At 39.7% G+C, this 15210-nt stretch overlaps 1 protein-coding gene across 2 annotated transcripts in view; it reads right to left on the bottom strand.

Moving 5' to 3' along the window:
• Positions 1-826: 826 nt before the first annotated feature.
• Positions 827-15210, bottom strand: part of hk2 (hexokinase 2) — a 43383-nt gene continuing 28999 nt past the window's right edge. For both annotated transcript variants that reach the window (XM_082554056.1, XM_082554057.1), the window contains 7 exons: positions 15050-15169; positions 11015-11110; positions 9706-9805; positions 9374-9557; positions 5638-5793; positions 2426-2662; positions 827-2054 (listed from right to left, as the gene is read on the bottom strand). In XM_082554056.1, the coding sequence (XP_082410182.1) occupies positions 1910-2054; positions 2426-2662; positions 5638-5793; positions 9374-9557; positions 9706-9805; positions 11015-11110; positions 15050-15169 (1038 nt within the window). In that variant the 3' untranslated portion in view covers positions 827-1909. The remainder of the gene's footprint in view (positions 2055-2425; positions 2663-5637; positions 5794-9373; positions 9558-9705; positions 9806-11014; positions 11111-15049; positions 15170-15210) is intronic.

The raw sequence follows: 15210 nt of genomic DNA, 5'->3' as shown, positions 1-15210 counted from the left end.
AGCTTACATCTTTATGATGTCACACGAAGGGTATCTCCCAGAAAAGCCATACACCTTGGAGAGACCATTTTAAAAGCATTTTGAGATCCTTTTTCTTTTTAAATACAGACACAGGACTGCAGCATTAGGTGAACCTGGAGTTATATTAATAACAGCAGACTGTATATAGCCAACATTTATACAAGCGTATGACTAACATATGTGATGTCCAGTTCATTAGCCGTCCAACCCTGGCATGTGCCATTCAAAGGACTGAAGGCTCATTATAAAGGTCTGCTTATAGTGATTAAGGTGTTCGGTTAAACTGAATGCAGTAACACTAATTAGACTGCATATTAGGCAAATGCACATCTGCTGTGGGCTGAAGGAGCATACTCACCTCTGAGGTTATCAGATGAAGCCTGCTCACATCTCCATGGATATAAGCAAATGTATTTGGTGACAGACACATTCTTTAAGGTTTAGAGGGATCTTGTGATCTCCTCTTTCACGAACACTAAACTGTGTATATGTATATCCTATTGTTGACCTTTGAGTTTGAAAAGGACGCAACATGGAGGCTGCGTAACAAGAATAATGGAATAAAGGACAATGGAGGAAGAAACGAGAGTGTAAATGCACAATTGTGTACTGATTGTTTCCTGAACTCATCCACAGGCACATTACACGTGCACGTGGCTAAGCTTAAAACTATGAAGCCTGCATGAGCCATGCTGTGATTCACCTGCACCCTCACTGCGACTACAGTATCTGTTTGCTTGAAAGTTGCTCCCAAATGGATCTATTTTAGTACCCATCTGAATAAAAGAAAGAGCAAACGAATACATCAATTGTAATGTGACGGTCTTTAATGGCAGTAAAACCGCAGGATGAATTATGATCTGCCAGACAATCTTAGCAGACAGATTATGAATGAAAAATCAAAGTGCTGTGGTTCTAAAAATTCACTAAAGCTTGATTTTAGTGATGTTGCTGCTGAATGTTGGGAATTCTGATTTTTTTTAAAAAAAAAGATTCTTTTTTGCTGAGTTTCAGCTTGACGGGCATTTTCAGAAACATGACTTTTTAACCTTTTTGGTAGCAAAATGAAATATTTAAACATGCAAATAAAGTTAATACAAATAAAAAAGAAAAATAAATTAAAAACATTTTCCCACCAGTGCTGGATTTCAACTTTTTGTCTTTTCTCCTTTATTTTCTGACCTCTATTGTTTGGTAAGAGTCCCTGGGGATGGGTGCAGTGAGAATATTTAATGTTGGTACTTTTCCTACAGCATCAGAATAACCTAATGGTAATCATTAGCCCTCTGCTAGCACTACAAATACAAACACAGTATGAATAAAAATACAGAATGAATAAGATTTGGTTTTCAGCATGTCCAGCAGAACAGAACAGTTCACTTATATAAACGCTGTGTTTAAATATTGGTAAATTCAGTACAACAACCGGCATTTCATTTTTGGTTTCATAACACAGGAGTTACAGTTTAATCTCCCACGTGTTCAGCAATTTTCCAAATAAAGGCAATGGAAATGTTTTTGTGACGGAGGCACTTTGTGACACGTGCTGCCTAAACAAGTTTTTCCAACATTTCTTTTTTCAATCAGTGTATAAACTTATACACACGAGCTGGAAGGCAGCCTGGGATATTCAATATTAAAGACAAAGATGGAGTGTATACAAAACAAGCCCATCAGCTTGTAACAGTCACATTTCACAGGAGGTGCAATTCTTGTAACGCGCTGTCTGAACTTCATTTAAAGACTCCCCCCTTCTCAATATCAGCTACAAAGATTACAAACACAAATCTTAAAACACATTCTTACACACCTTTACACTGGGGGTGGAAAAAAAACATTAAAAATATATATATATAACTATTCATGACATCACAGCAGCCTTTGGGATTTACTGCTGTCCTTCATTTTTGACCCTGCAGGCCACTGCGGTGATCAGTGCTGCTCCCTTTCCACTTCCATCCTCCGACTTCAGGAACGTCACCTCACACTGTGGCGCCAAATCCCGCAGTGTTTCTTGCATAATGGCAGAGAAACTTAATAAGCAAAGGAAAGAGAGAGAGAGGAGAAATAAGTGTCAAAAAGCTGCAAGAAACTCTCTTCCTCTACTATGCAAATAAGAGTATTTTTGCAGCTGATGACTACGTTGTCTTAAATGTAATACACCCAGATGGTCTTTTCTTTCAAGTCCTCAAAGGACTAAAAAGATACATTTCTGCAGCTCTTTGTACAAATCATGAATAGTTTATCCAAAAATCTACAATTCAGAAAAAAATATAATAAATTTGTGAATATAAAAGTGTGCAGTGTAGCTCTGTATCCCAACCACTCAGGGCTTAATAGTGCAGGCTTGTCTGATTCTTACGAACTGAATAAAATGCTGTTTTAGGAGATAACTGCTTCTTACTGAGGATGCGTTTTATAAAGCGTGCCATCCACTCCCACGGTGATGGAGAGTTGATTCAAGTTGCGATTCTGCCGTATCTTGTCGACAACAGCGGCTAAACCAGCGCCAGAGAGCTGAGCGGCACGGCGGGCGACCACGCTGCACACCTCCTTCACCAGCACGCTGTCATCGCACGTGGAGCCGGTGAGGCCCAGGTGCTGCAGGATAGAGCGAACCTGACGCATGGCGAGGCGGTCGCTGCGGGTCGGAGAGAAGAAAGTGTTATGCACGCGCAAAGAGAGTCCACTTATTAGACACACAATCATACAGAGCATTTATAATCAGAAAGAAACGCGGAACTTTAAAGCAGACAAAGTCTTACACGTGCAAATTTAAACCCTATAAAGACTCCGAGAGATTCATGGTTGGATTTTAGAAAGATTGCAGACTCCACATGTTGGTGGATGCAGCAAACATGGACCTGCAGCATTGTGACCTACAGAGAAGCACTATTTTTTTGTTTCATCCATTTTTCTATTTCCACATCCTTTCCTCTAAATGAGATTTGCCACATGATGTTTTCTATCTCGCTTCATAAAAAGCCTTATGATGAGCCGCTGCGAGCTCTCACTCCTCTGCAGAGGACATCTGCAGCTATGGGAAAGTGACAGATGGAGCCCTTTCTGACCAAAGACCTTCTTCCTTCTCAGTCCGTTGCAACGTGCAGCTAAAAGGATCTTAATCACTTCACAATTATTTCAGTTTGTGAACTTTAGTTGATAAGTATCAACATATTTTAATGTTCTCATTCTAAATGACTTTGTGTAGAATCATTAGAATAAATGTCATTTTACCCATTTAAAATATTGTAATTCCACATCAAATGTGCTGAAAGTAAAGAGCACAATTTATGAACACAAAGTAACAGCCTTTCTCTGAAACATCTCTGATCTCACCCATTTCTTTGTACTTTTGCATTGATCTGCTTCTATCAATCTCTTTAAAATCACCCAGCGCGATTGATGTTTCTTTAGATTAATCTGTAATAACACATCTTGGCTCTTTCATGTGCACTGTAGCAGGGGAGGTAAATCCAGGATGATTCAATCAGAATGCTAAACTAAGCTTTCGATAAGACAGAGCCCTCAGGCCCTTAACTGATGCTACTAGCATACAGAACATTTAGAAATCCTGCCATCATCACACAGGTTGCAAAGCCTACTCTCATTCCCAGAGTTTCAAATACGGTCAAAGGTCTGCTTGTCATTGGTCTGTCACATCCTCCTTATCACATGCAAACGACACCTTGGTATTATTTGTTCACACTGGATGAGCTGAACTTCTTAGCATGCAGTGTTAATGATGCATACAGTAGATGGACTGGTTCTTAGTGGAGCAGGGCGATATGACCAAAAGTATTTATCACGATATACATTTGAAAATTTGCGATAACGATATAACTGACGATATAATTGACACTAGACAAAACACTTTACAACTCCACAACTTTATTAGTGCAAAAAACCCCATCAATGTATTTTCACTTAAACAAGCAGCTGTTTTTTATGTGCATTAAAGTTATATAAAAATTTAACAGTGCAAATTTCTTGCTGACAGTTTAACCAAAAGGCATTTCCAGTGGAAACTGGCCGACATATCCTCAGCATAACCATGTATAATATCCACAAAACTTAAAAAGAGGTTATACACACACAATACGGTAATATTATGTTGAAGCACAGTACGTATCACTCCGTGAGGCTCCTGCCTACGATAGTCGTAATGATCCGACAATCCATCAAGCGGTGCGGCTTCGTAGCTTAGCAAAGTCACACTAAAACATTTGACAGATTTTCGAGCGCCGTGTACATAAAATCGTTTCGAGGTCAGTAAACACAACCAGAATTCATACATAAGGCACACGGGATTATAAGGCGCACTGTCGATTTTCAGAAAAATCGAAGGATTGATTTTAAGTGTGCCGTATTTTCCACAAACACGGTAATAACGACGGCCTGCTAGCATGCGCTACCAAAAATAGTGCTTTGTTGTGTATCTGACGGACGAAAGCTAAACCAGTTCCACACCACTGAAGTTGCAGCATTTTTACAAACCAATTCTGGTTCATCCGTTTCATTCAACGGTCCGCTTTTGCCTTCTCATTCTCTGCTATGCTTTTTCCGCCATGTGCGTATGAAAACAAAGGCACTGCGCATGCGCGTTTTACCCATATTCTATCGCGAGATTTCATTTTCTTATCGTTGCCCAACATTACCGTGAACGGTATGATATGGCCCAGCCCTAGTTCTTAGGCAGCACTTTTCTGCTCTACTACTCAAGTAGAGTTCTTTGAGTGATACTTGAGCACTCAGCTTTATCCAACATGTTTCATTCACTTTTTCTTTCTTCTAAGTAGAACATCCAAACTCTGATGAATGCACTGGGAGCAACTCCGGGCTCTGGAGCGACTAGGGATCGAACCCCCAAGCCTCTCCGTCCTAAGCCTGATCCTTCCTGATCCTGAGCCACAGCTGCCGCATTCAGGAATATTAAACCCAAGCTAGGATTTTCTGTGAAAACACAAAGCTCCCTAACAAAAAACAAACTGCAGTTTTCCAACTGACAAACGTTCGACCCACTGCCTCCCCTCAAACCTCCAAATATCGGCTTAACTGTTTTTGCTCTGTTTCTTTTCTGTCTTACCTTCTGCACTCGGCTTGACCAGGACACTGGCAGTGCATCTCTATGATACCAGCAGGATCTTACACAATGGCAGCATTTAACACCCTGGGATAACAAGTGGCTTTACTATAGTCTGAGCAGCACATGTATTGGAGAAGCATCGCAGCAGAACAGACTGTGGTGTAAAGTCGAGCTTCCTTTTTGGGCTGCTAACTATCATTGAAAAGGAAAAATGGTTAACTCTGTTAACTTTGTATTATATTTCACTAACATACTTAAATAAATATAAAAATATAAAAGGATAACTGGAAAGTATAAAGGATGGCAACATATTCAGACACTGTGATTTTATGTTATCACATCTAAATAGTCTGTGTTGGTTTCAAAGAACAAAAATGAGTCAGTGATACAAAAAGTATTGACATGCTGCTCATCATTTTATACATAATCATTACACACCTCAGGCTTTAGTATAACAAATGCCAAACATGTGACCAAGATGGTGTGAGCTCAACAGACATGTTGAGACTAGAGCAGTTTGTAATACTCACCTTTCAATCTGCGACAGGAACTTTGTCTCAAAGATGCCTCGCGTCTTCAGTCGTTCTGACACTTTGCCCCTGAACAGCAGGCCCTTAGCGGTAAAATCCAGTAACACGTTCCGCACGATCTCCCCCAGGTACATCCCACTGATCATCTTTTCATACCTTCGAGAGAACACACAAACTTCAAACTTTCCAGATCCATGCACACAGACAACACAGTAGCCACAGTATTTACATTATCACCATTTACAATTTCAGTCCCAAATGTTACTAAAAAGCAATTTAGTGAGCAAGCACCAATTTACTTTGAGAAAGAGGAGACAGAAACATTAATTAAGAGAAGTCAGATAAGTTATTTGTTCCATTAACAAAAACAAATGTCATTACTAAAGCAGATTTTAATGGAATAGTTACCAGAATGTGTAACAGGGACTGAAATGAATTCTGTCTAATGTTATATGCTCGGCATGTACAGGACACACACTGCATGAACTCCCTGACGTGACACTGAGACTTCTTTTTACAGATATTCCAAAAGGCTTCTTTAAAAGAAGAAAAAATAACTTAATAAAGCACTTCTTCTTTTGAAATAATCAATGTATAGTATGCCTGTATAGGTATAGCTCTGCTGTCTTACTCACAGCTACATCTTAATGTTCTCTCATGAATAAGTCAAGAGGAAACCAATGATGTTGCCCGACTTGTCTTTAAAACAACAATGTGTCTTTCATTTCATTTCATCTCCCGGTCAAAGGTGTGACCTCCCTCTTCGGTGGCTTGGTATTTTGTATTTTCTCAGAACAAAGACCACAAAGTGCTTTAAGCCAACAAATTAAATGTTTTGTCTGGATGTGTTCAGATAAACAGAATAAACAAGAGAAAAATGTGATGTGGTGGCAGGCCTGAGCTCCTGTGGACTTGAATACAGAATATATAGATTTCAGGAAAAAAGGCTGAACTTGGATGGTTCTGGGACAGCTTTGAACCCTTTATCTCATTCTCACAGGCAGATGCTCTCAAAGTCAATCAGATTGGATTGACAACTCTCCACAGAGGTCTGGGCTTTTCCTGGAACACTCAAATACAGTCAAGACTCATTTTCAAACATATTCAGACTCACTTGCTCTGGGCTTTTTGAATCTGCCTGTATATATTCTAATTCCACTACAAGCTAAACTAAAGTGCAGCTTTTGCTTTATTGTTGAAATAAAGAAACAACCAATCAACACCATGACTGCTCAGATCTCCAAAGAACTGCAGTAAAGTGATCATAATCACACAAACTCATTTTCACAGATAGTACTGAAACTGAAAAGCAAAGGGAAAACTTTGCTTTTCAGTTTTTTCCATCTTAAGATACATGCAAGTGTGTATGTGTGACTAGTTACTCTGGTAAAATGTCCACCTATCATCTTATATCTATATTAATTAAATAATATATAATGTTATATTGCTTAAATAGTTGCATGCTGATGAGTTTGCATGTGTAGCACATGCACAACATAGAAAACAAAAATACTTTTGCAGTTTTGTGTTGTTTTGTATGCTCTGGGTATTCAGTTCATTGGTATTGTTTTTTGTTATTGTTAGTTTGTTCTTGATGGAGTCTGCTGTTTTTGTTTTGGTAATTAGAAACTGTTAAAAACATGTTGCTAACAAACTGTATTTAACCACCAAGTTAAACTATCCAACGATTGCACATTTACAGAGATGCTCATCAAATGACCCCAGATTACTTTAGCTCTTCTTCTGTTTGATGTGTTTTTAACATTTGATCTGATGAAGCTGATGAATTTATTTTTCCTTAATCTAATTCTATTTATAAGAACAAAATGAAACCTGAACCCCAAGTGGAAATCACTCTGCATCGTTTTAGTTTAAGAGTGTCTCTGTAACAGATGTTCCTGCAGACACAATTCTGCTGTTTTGTAGTCCATCCAGTAGTTTGATAAACAATCATACAAGAACTGTGCTTTTAAAAAAAGATAAAACACGTATCTTATCCAGACAGCTGTATAAACAGCTCTTTGGGTGAATAAAATAGCTGGCAGCTATGCTGAGTCTCTATCATTCAGCCAAAGGTACTGAGTGATCGACTGTGTGCAAAGAGCCAAGAGACAAATGTGATCAGACTTAATTCTCAGCATTTAGACTTATAATCCACGGCCCCCTCACATCTGCAGGGAGAGCAGGACAGGCTACATTCTTCAGTAGTCTTTCTACAGCATCGAACTGCATTTTTCAGTTCTTTTAATGTTCTTAGATATATTTGATCACATAGAAATATTTTACATTTTATCATTGGAATAGGTGACACTCATAGGGATCATTCTGTGGGGGAAAACAAGAGTTATAAGATTGGTGAAATGCCCCTTTTGGATTGGTAAGATGCTGCCAGCACCACCACTTTAATGTGAACACACAGGGTAGCCCCCTGGGTTAACTTAGCGAGTTGATAACCTGCTTTATGCAATCACTTATCCTGATCACTGATGCTAGGATAAGTGAATCCAGATAACAGGAAGGTAATTTGGGTGCACTGAAGGTCATAGTACAGGGCACTGAGGTCTAAGCCTACAAATATAATAACAGTCACCAACAGAGTTGTTTAAAGAATATACATTTGTTATTCAGATTAACTCTTGCTTTTGACTTGTTGGATTTTAAATGATGTGTACTTTCAAAAGGGCCTGATGTGAAGTTTAAGAATTTGGTGAATAATGGCCTGTTTGTTATGAAGTGCAGAATGCTGCAGCGGCAATGTTTTTTTGTAGGCCAACTTGAAAGTTAGCATCACTCTGGCTCACTAGACAAAAAGCCACTGCCAGTTTGTTGGTAAACATTTGGACTATACAGAAATTAAGCTTTGTGAGAATTAAAGATTCATAAATTGTTCAGCAAGATAATCATCACAAACCAACATCAACCATAACACCTAACCATAAACCTTATCTTAGGCATTAAAGAAAAAAAAAATACTGACGTCGATGCAGAGAAACTCATGTCTGGGTATCAGGACAGAGTGTTGCAGTGTCACATTACAGAGGGAAAGAAACGTGAAATTTTAAGAAATAAAATAGTGCAAATTGAGTTTAAAGCACAACAGGGTTAAATTTATTCTCAACATGTTTGTCTGTAGTCTAAAAATGCTGAGTAAGACAAACTTGTTCCTCCTTTTGTAACAAATGTTTCCGATTATTCCTTCATAGTTTTTGTTTACAGAATTTGGATTGAGTATTTGACAATGGTAAGATTATCTGACTTGTGACCATAAATATCTTAAAGGTCTAGTTTATACGGAGCATTTCTGGAGCCTGATATTTCTAAAAGACTAATGTCAGTAATTTATAAAAAAATAAATAAATAAATCTGTGATTCCAGTTTTCGACACTGAAACTTTGTCATTGTGGGAAATGTCAGAACTGACGGCTGGAATTGCTTTACTGCCACAGAGAGCTCTTGATGTGTGACACTATGAGTTATCTATTCAAACAACTGTCACAGTGGTGACTTGCAGTGTAGTGCACTCTCCATGTGTCTTTTAATTGGCAGCATTATTATTTCATGATAGACTCCCTGACTCTTCTGTGTTTCTTGAGCCAGTGTGTCTTTCTCTCAGTCAGTCCTTGTCTTGTTTTTCCCTTATGTGTTCATAATGGTAACTACATGTGATGCTGTTTGTTGTGAATCTTGGCTCTGAGAATCCACGCTGTGGATTTTTCATTTATTACCGATCCAGTACCTCTGTTTCCCAGGGTAGTTAGAGCAGGCATCGACGAGGCGATCGAACTCTGTGCAAAACTCCTCTAGTTCCCCATTTTCACCAAATGCTCCCCACTCGACATTGACACACATGCGGCCCTTGTCGCCCTCCACCAGTTCGATGTTATGCATTTCCTCCATGTAGCAGGCATTGGTCCCTGTGCCTGAAATTAATCAGACAAAATACGAGGACTTTCATAGAACAGCTTGACTACAAAGATGATGAATAAATAGAAATATACCAGACAATGTTTGCAAACAATAAATAAACTTTGCAAGACTTCAAAGAAGGAGGGAGGTGGCCAAACTTACCGACGATGAGTCCCACCTCACATTTGGGGTCCTCGTATCCGCAAGTCATCATGGTTCCCACTGTGTCATTAACTACTGCCACAAAGTTCAAATCAAATTCCTGGAAGCAAAGTAAACAAACGTATTCATATCTATGAACTGGAACTGAGCATCCATTCATCCATTCGCTTCCGCTTATCCTTTTCAGGGTCGCGGGGGGCGCTGGAGCCTATCCCAGCTGTCATAGGGCGAGAGGCAGGGTACACCCTGGACAGGTCGCCAGTCTGTCGCAGGGCCAACACACAGGGACAGACAACCATTCGCACTCACATTCACACCTAGTGGCAATTTGGATTATCCAATTAACCTATCCCCACAAGCTGCATGTCTTTGGACGGTGGGAGGAAGCCAGAGTACCCGGAGAGAACCCACAAAGACACGGGGAGAACATGCAAACACAGAAAGACCTGATGGTGGAATTGAACCCAGGACCTTCTTGCTGTGCGGCAACAGTGCTAACCACCGTGCCGCCTGAGCATAAGCATAAATATTAATATTATCCATAGCACTAGAAAGACATTATTCGCTTATCTACACTCTTCACTCAACTGCAGTTCTAATGGTTGCGGGTCTGAGAATCCTCATATTGCTTTAGTGCATCATCTAACGCTGTGAGCACCGGAAAACAGAAGATATAAATCATAGTTTGGTAAATTGTCAGATTATATAATAAGATTCTGTACTTTTATAACAAGCACTACTTACATTACTTTATCTTACATTTCAGCCACAAACACACACACACACACACACACACACAAACACACACACACACACACACGTAAATATATATAAATATCTACATATAGACACATGTATATATCTCTCTGTGTGTGTACATATACACTCAGCCATTTCAGAAAATAACTCAAACACAAATTCAAAGAATCACACAAGACCATTTTAATCTATTTGTTAAATCTCATGCAATTAAACTGATGTACTTGTTATTCAATCAGAAATGAAAGTCGTAACTAAAAGCATTGGAGAGAAAATTCAGACATTCACTGACAAGTGTAGGTGGATCTCTTAGAGTGCTGCTCTCCTGGGTCTTACATGTGACTGTATAACATCATGGTACAGTCTAGCCACTTTGGCTCTTTTTATTACATGAATCAAGGGTTAATATTCAAGGCCACAATTCTGTAATATTGTTGGGTCTTTGCTTTACATATAAAACACCTTGAGGCAACTTATGCTGTGCTTTGGCAGATGAAAAAAAGTGAAGTGACTTTAAAATTGTATTTAAGACTGTGATTGATGTACTGACCCCTCTGCTGCGGACAGCTTCTTTAAGCAACGCGACAACATCTTTCCCCTCACAGCCGCTGGCTTTAAACCCCTTCGTCCACTTCAGGAGTATGCCCTAGACAAATTACAGAGTCACGATCAGAATCCTTTGTATTTAGCCACGTTTGTGCACACAAACATTTGACTTTGGTTCATGTTACTCTTTGCATGCAAAGAAAATAAACATTTTTTTGTAGTCAGGGTGTCATTAGAGCTGAAAATTTAAGCACACACAGAAAGGAAAAAAAACAACAACAACTCAGGTCTCAATTAGAAAAACAAAACACAAACAAAAACAAGAAGCAGTCAAGGAAGACAAACCTCCATTGTCTCCATTTGGAAATGTTAGCTCTTTATACAGTAAAGTTACAGCGGGATACAAATAATATCAGGCTGATCCTGCCACACTTTGTGTCCCCTGTCTAAATCACGGACAAACAGGATCCCACAGTTGTTTATGTTTTTGAACCTATTTTGCACAGAGAGGCATTTTTGAAAAATGTATTGATAACAATGTTGAATATTATTACACAGGAAAAAAACAACTAAAATAATCACACCGTGACGCCTCTGCCTTTCTAAATAGAGGGACAGTAACTGCATGTGTGTAAGCGTGTAAAACCTGAAGATAGAGACAAAATACTGTTAATCTGCCATTCTGCAATTCATCTCCTGTAAACAATAACGTGGCGCACAGCATGACGTGAAAAAAGGCACATACCTTTGACGTTGCCTGACCAACTCTGTATTCCTCGTCCACACGTAAACGCAAAAAAGGAGTTTTAAAAAAAATCACAGTTTTCAGTGATTCGAAACGCCGTTTACGTGTGGACGAAACAGCTGCGTTTTCAAAAATACCCGTGTAGGTGTGGACGTAGCGTTAAAGAGTTAGTAGTTTATTTTCTTACAACCTGTAATTTATTGCAGATTACTTGTATTTGCTTAATTGTTCACTATATGTTTGAGGTGTGAAATAAACAGCAATGGAGCAAAATATGGGTGTGTGTGGTTGGAGGATGTGTTTGCGCGTGTGCGTGCACGTGCGAGAAGGAGGCATGGGGCGCGAACATTTTCCTTGTAAAAAAAAAAGGGGGGCCTGGCAAAAAAGTTTGGGAACCACTGGCTTAACACATGTGGCAGGTTGTTGTCATCAATTGTCGCTCCTTGTTTTCAAGTTCAACAACCGAGCCCACTTATACAATCACATTCACAGATCACCAAAATATCTTTCTTTATGCAACTCTGTCTGCATGACACCCTATTCCAGGTATTTTGTTTGGGGCGATGATTCAGAGTTCAAATTTATTCTGCAGGGCTTCTTATTTTCATCATCATCCAAACAACACTCCCTATAGTTCACTGATTGTTCAAACTTCAAGCTGCTGGGAACATTTGATTGTTATTATTTGTTGGGGTTTTTTTTTTTTTTCTGACAATGCAAAAGGCTATGATTGCTATATCCAAGGTACAGCGGCTTGCAAAAGTATTCGGCCCCCTTGAACTTTCCCACATTTTGTCACATTACAGCCACAAACATGAATCAATTTTATTGGAATTCCACGTGACAGACCAACACAAAGTGGTGCACACGTGAGAAGTGGAACGAAAATCATACATGATTCCAAACATTTTTACAAATAAATAACTGAAAAGTGGGGTGTGTGTAATTATTCTGCCTCCTGAGTCTTTGTAGAACCACCTTTTGCTGCAGTTCCAGCTGCCAGTCTTTTAGGGTTTGTCTCTACCAGCTTTGCACATCTACAGACTGAAATCCTTGCCCATTCTTCTTTGCAAAACAGCTCCAGCTCAGTCAGATTAGATGGACAGCGTTTGTGAACAGCAGTTTTCAGATCTTGCCACAGATTCTCAATTGGATTTAGATCTGGACTTTGATTGGGCCATTCTAACACATGGATATGTTTTGTTTTAAACCGTTCCATTGTTGCCCTGGCTTTATGTTTAGGGTCGTTGTCCTGCTGGAAGGTGAACCTCCGCCCCAGTCTCAAGTCTTTTGCAGACTCCAAGAGGTTTTCTTCCAAGATTGCCCTGTATTTGGCTCCATCCATCTTCCCATCAACTCTGACCAGCTTCCCTGTCCCCGCTGAAGAGAAGCACCCCCAGAGCATGATGCTGCCACCACCATATTTGACAGTGGGGATGGTGTGTTCAGAGTGATGTGCAGTCTTAGTTTTCCCGCCACACATAGCGTTTTGCCAAAAAGTTCCATTTTGGTCTCATCTGACCAGAGCACCTTCTTCCACATGTTTGCTGTGTCCCCCACATGGCTTGTGGCAAACTGCAAACAGGACTTGTGGTTTTTTGTTAACAATGGCTTTCTTCTTGCCACTCTTCCATAAAGGCCAACTTTGTGCAGTGCACGACTAATAGTTGTCCTATGGACAGATTCCCCCACCTGAGCTGTAGATCTGTGCAGCTCATCCAGAGTCACCATGGGCCTCTTGGCTGCATTTCTGATCAGCGCTCTCCTTGTTCGGCCTGTGAGTTTAGGCGGACGGCCTTGTCTTGGTAGGTTTACAGTTGTGCCATACTCCTTCCATTTCTGAATGATCGCTTGAACAGTGCTCCGTGGGATGTTCAAGGCTTGGGAAATCTTTTTGTAGCCTAAGCCTGCTTTAAATTTCTCAATAACTTTATCCCTGACCTGTCTGGTGTGTTCTTTGGACTTCATGGTGTTGTTGCTCCCAATATTCTCTTAGACAACCTCTGAGGCCGTCACAGAGCAGCTGTATTTGTACTGACATTAGATTACACATAGGTGCACTCTATTTAGTCATTAGCGCTCATCAGGCAACATCTATGGGCAACTGGCTGCACTCAGACCAAAGGGGGCTCAATAATTACGCACACCCCACTTTGCAGTTATTTATTTCTAAAAAATGTTTGGAATCATGTATGATTTTTGTTCCACTTCTCACGTGTGCACCACTTTGTGTTGGTCTTTCACGTGGAATTCCAATAAAATCGATTCATGTTTGTGGCTGTAATGTGACAAAATGTGGGAAAGTTCAAGGGGGCCGAATACTTTTGCAAGCCACTGTAGCTTGTGTACTCCCCACCAGAGTGTCCCAGCAAGTTTAGAAAACAGAGTATAGTTTAGACCAGTTTCTCTACCTGACACACTCCTGTGCTCACATACAGCGTGAAGAAGAAAGTTTTAAGTATAAGAAGATATAAATGAAATAACCTGATCCGTAGCAGGTCTGGCAATTAGATAAATACAACCTCCGAGCAACCACAAAACATGACATCCTGCACCGCATCATTATTTATTTAACAAAAACAAAACCAACTAAGCTAAACCAGAGTACAGTGCAAGTAGCAACCAGGTGCTGTTAATCAAATGCACTTGATGAACTGATCCATCAGCAAGTGTGAGCACCTCTATAAAAGCAGTTTGGGCACTTTGCTGATCTGGGGCATTTGGGCGTCCTATCTACAAAAAGGACTACATCTCAGTCTCATCAAGCCTAAATTATCAAAGTTTTATGACAGAGTAATTAGAAAAAAAAAAACAGAATTAAATGTAAGGCCATTTGTCTGACAGCTAAAACTTGACAAAAACTGGTTCATGCAACAAAACGCTGGTTTTAAGACAGCCAGCAAATCTACAACTGAATGGCTGTAAAAGAAAATAATTAAGGTGTTGCAATGGCCCAGTCAAAGCCCAGATGCTGCAGTGGGACCTCACGAGAACTACAAATGAAGCAACTACCTGCAAAGCTCAATGAACTGAAGCAATGCTGTAAAGAGGGGTGGGCAAAACAATGATGATGTGGAAATTGATACAAGTGATTCAGAAAATGATTACATCAAGTTACAAACTACTGAATCATGAAGTTTACTTCAGTCTAAACTGAAACTGACGTAGACCAAGGGTGGGTCTTTGCTGGGGTAAAAAGTATAAACGTTTTTGGTGAAAGGCACCAAGAGAAAGATGTAACCAGTCTGAACTCATATAGTTTATAGGTCATTTTACACAAACACAGAAAATTACCTCATCAAGTTTGGTTTGATCGCAGGGGAAGGAGAACGTAAAACCCAAAGGTAAAGATGCTCCTTTCATGCCCATGTATTCCAAAAAGTCAGCTATGCAGTCCACAATATGGTTGAACAGCTAGAAAAAAAACCAAACAAAAAAACAAAATTAAAAGGAAT

This window comes from Aulonocara stuartgranti, assembly GCF_965226115.1.
Source record: "Aulonocara stuartgranti genome assembly, chromosome: 12".
NCBI classification, from domain to species: Eukaryota; Metazoa; Chordata; class Actinopteri; order Cichliformes; family Cichlidae; genus Aulonocara; species Aulonocara stuartgranti.
The sequence above is the reverse complement of the archived record's forward strand: the minus strand, read 5'-3'. Positions and strand labels throughout refer to the sequence as shown.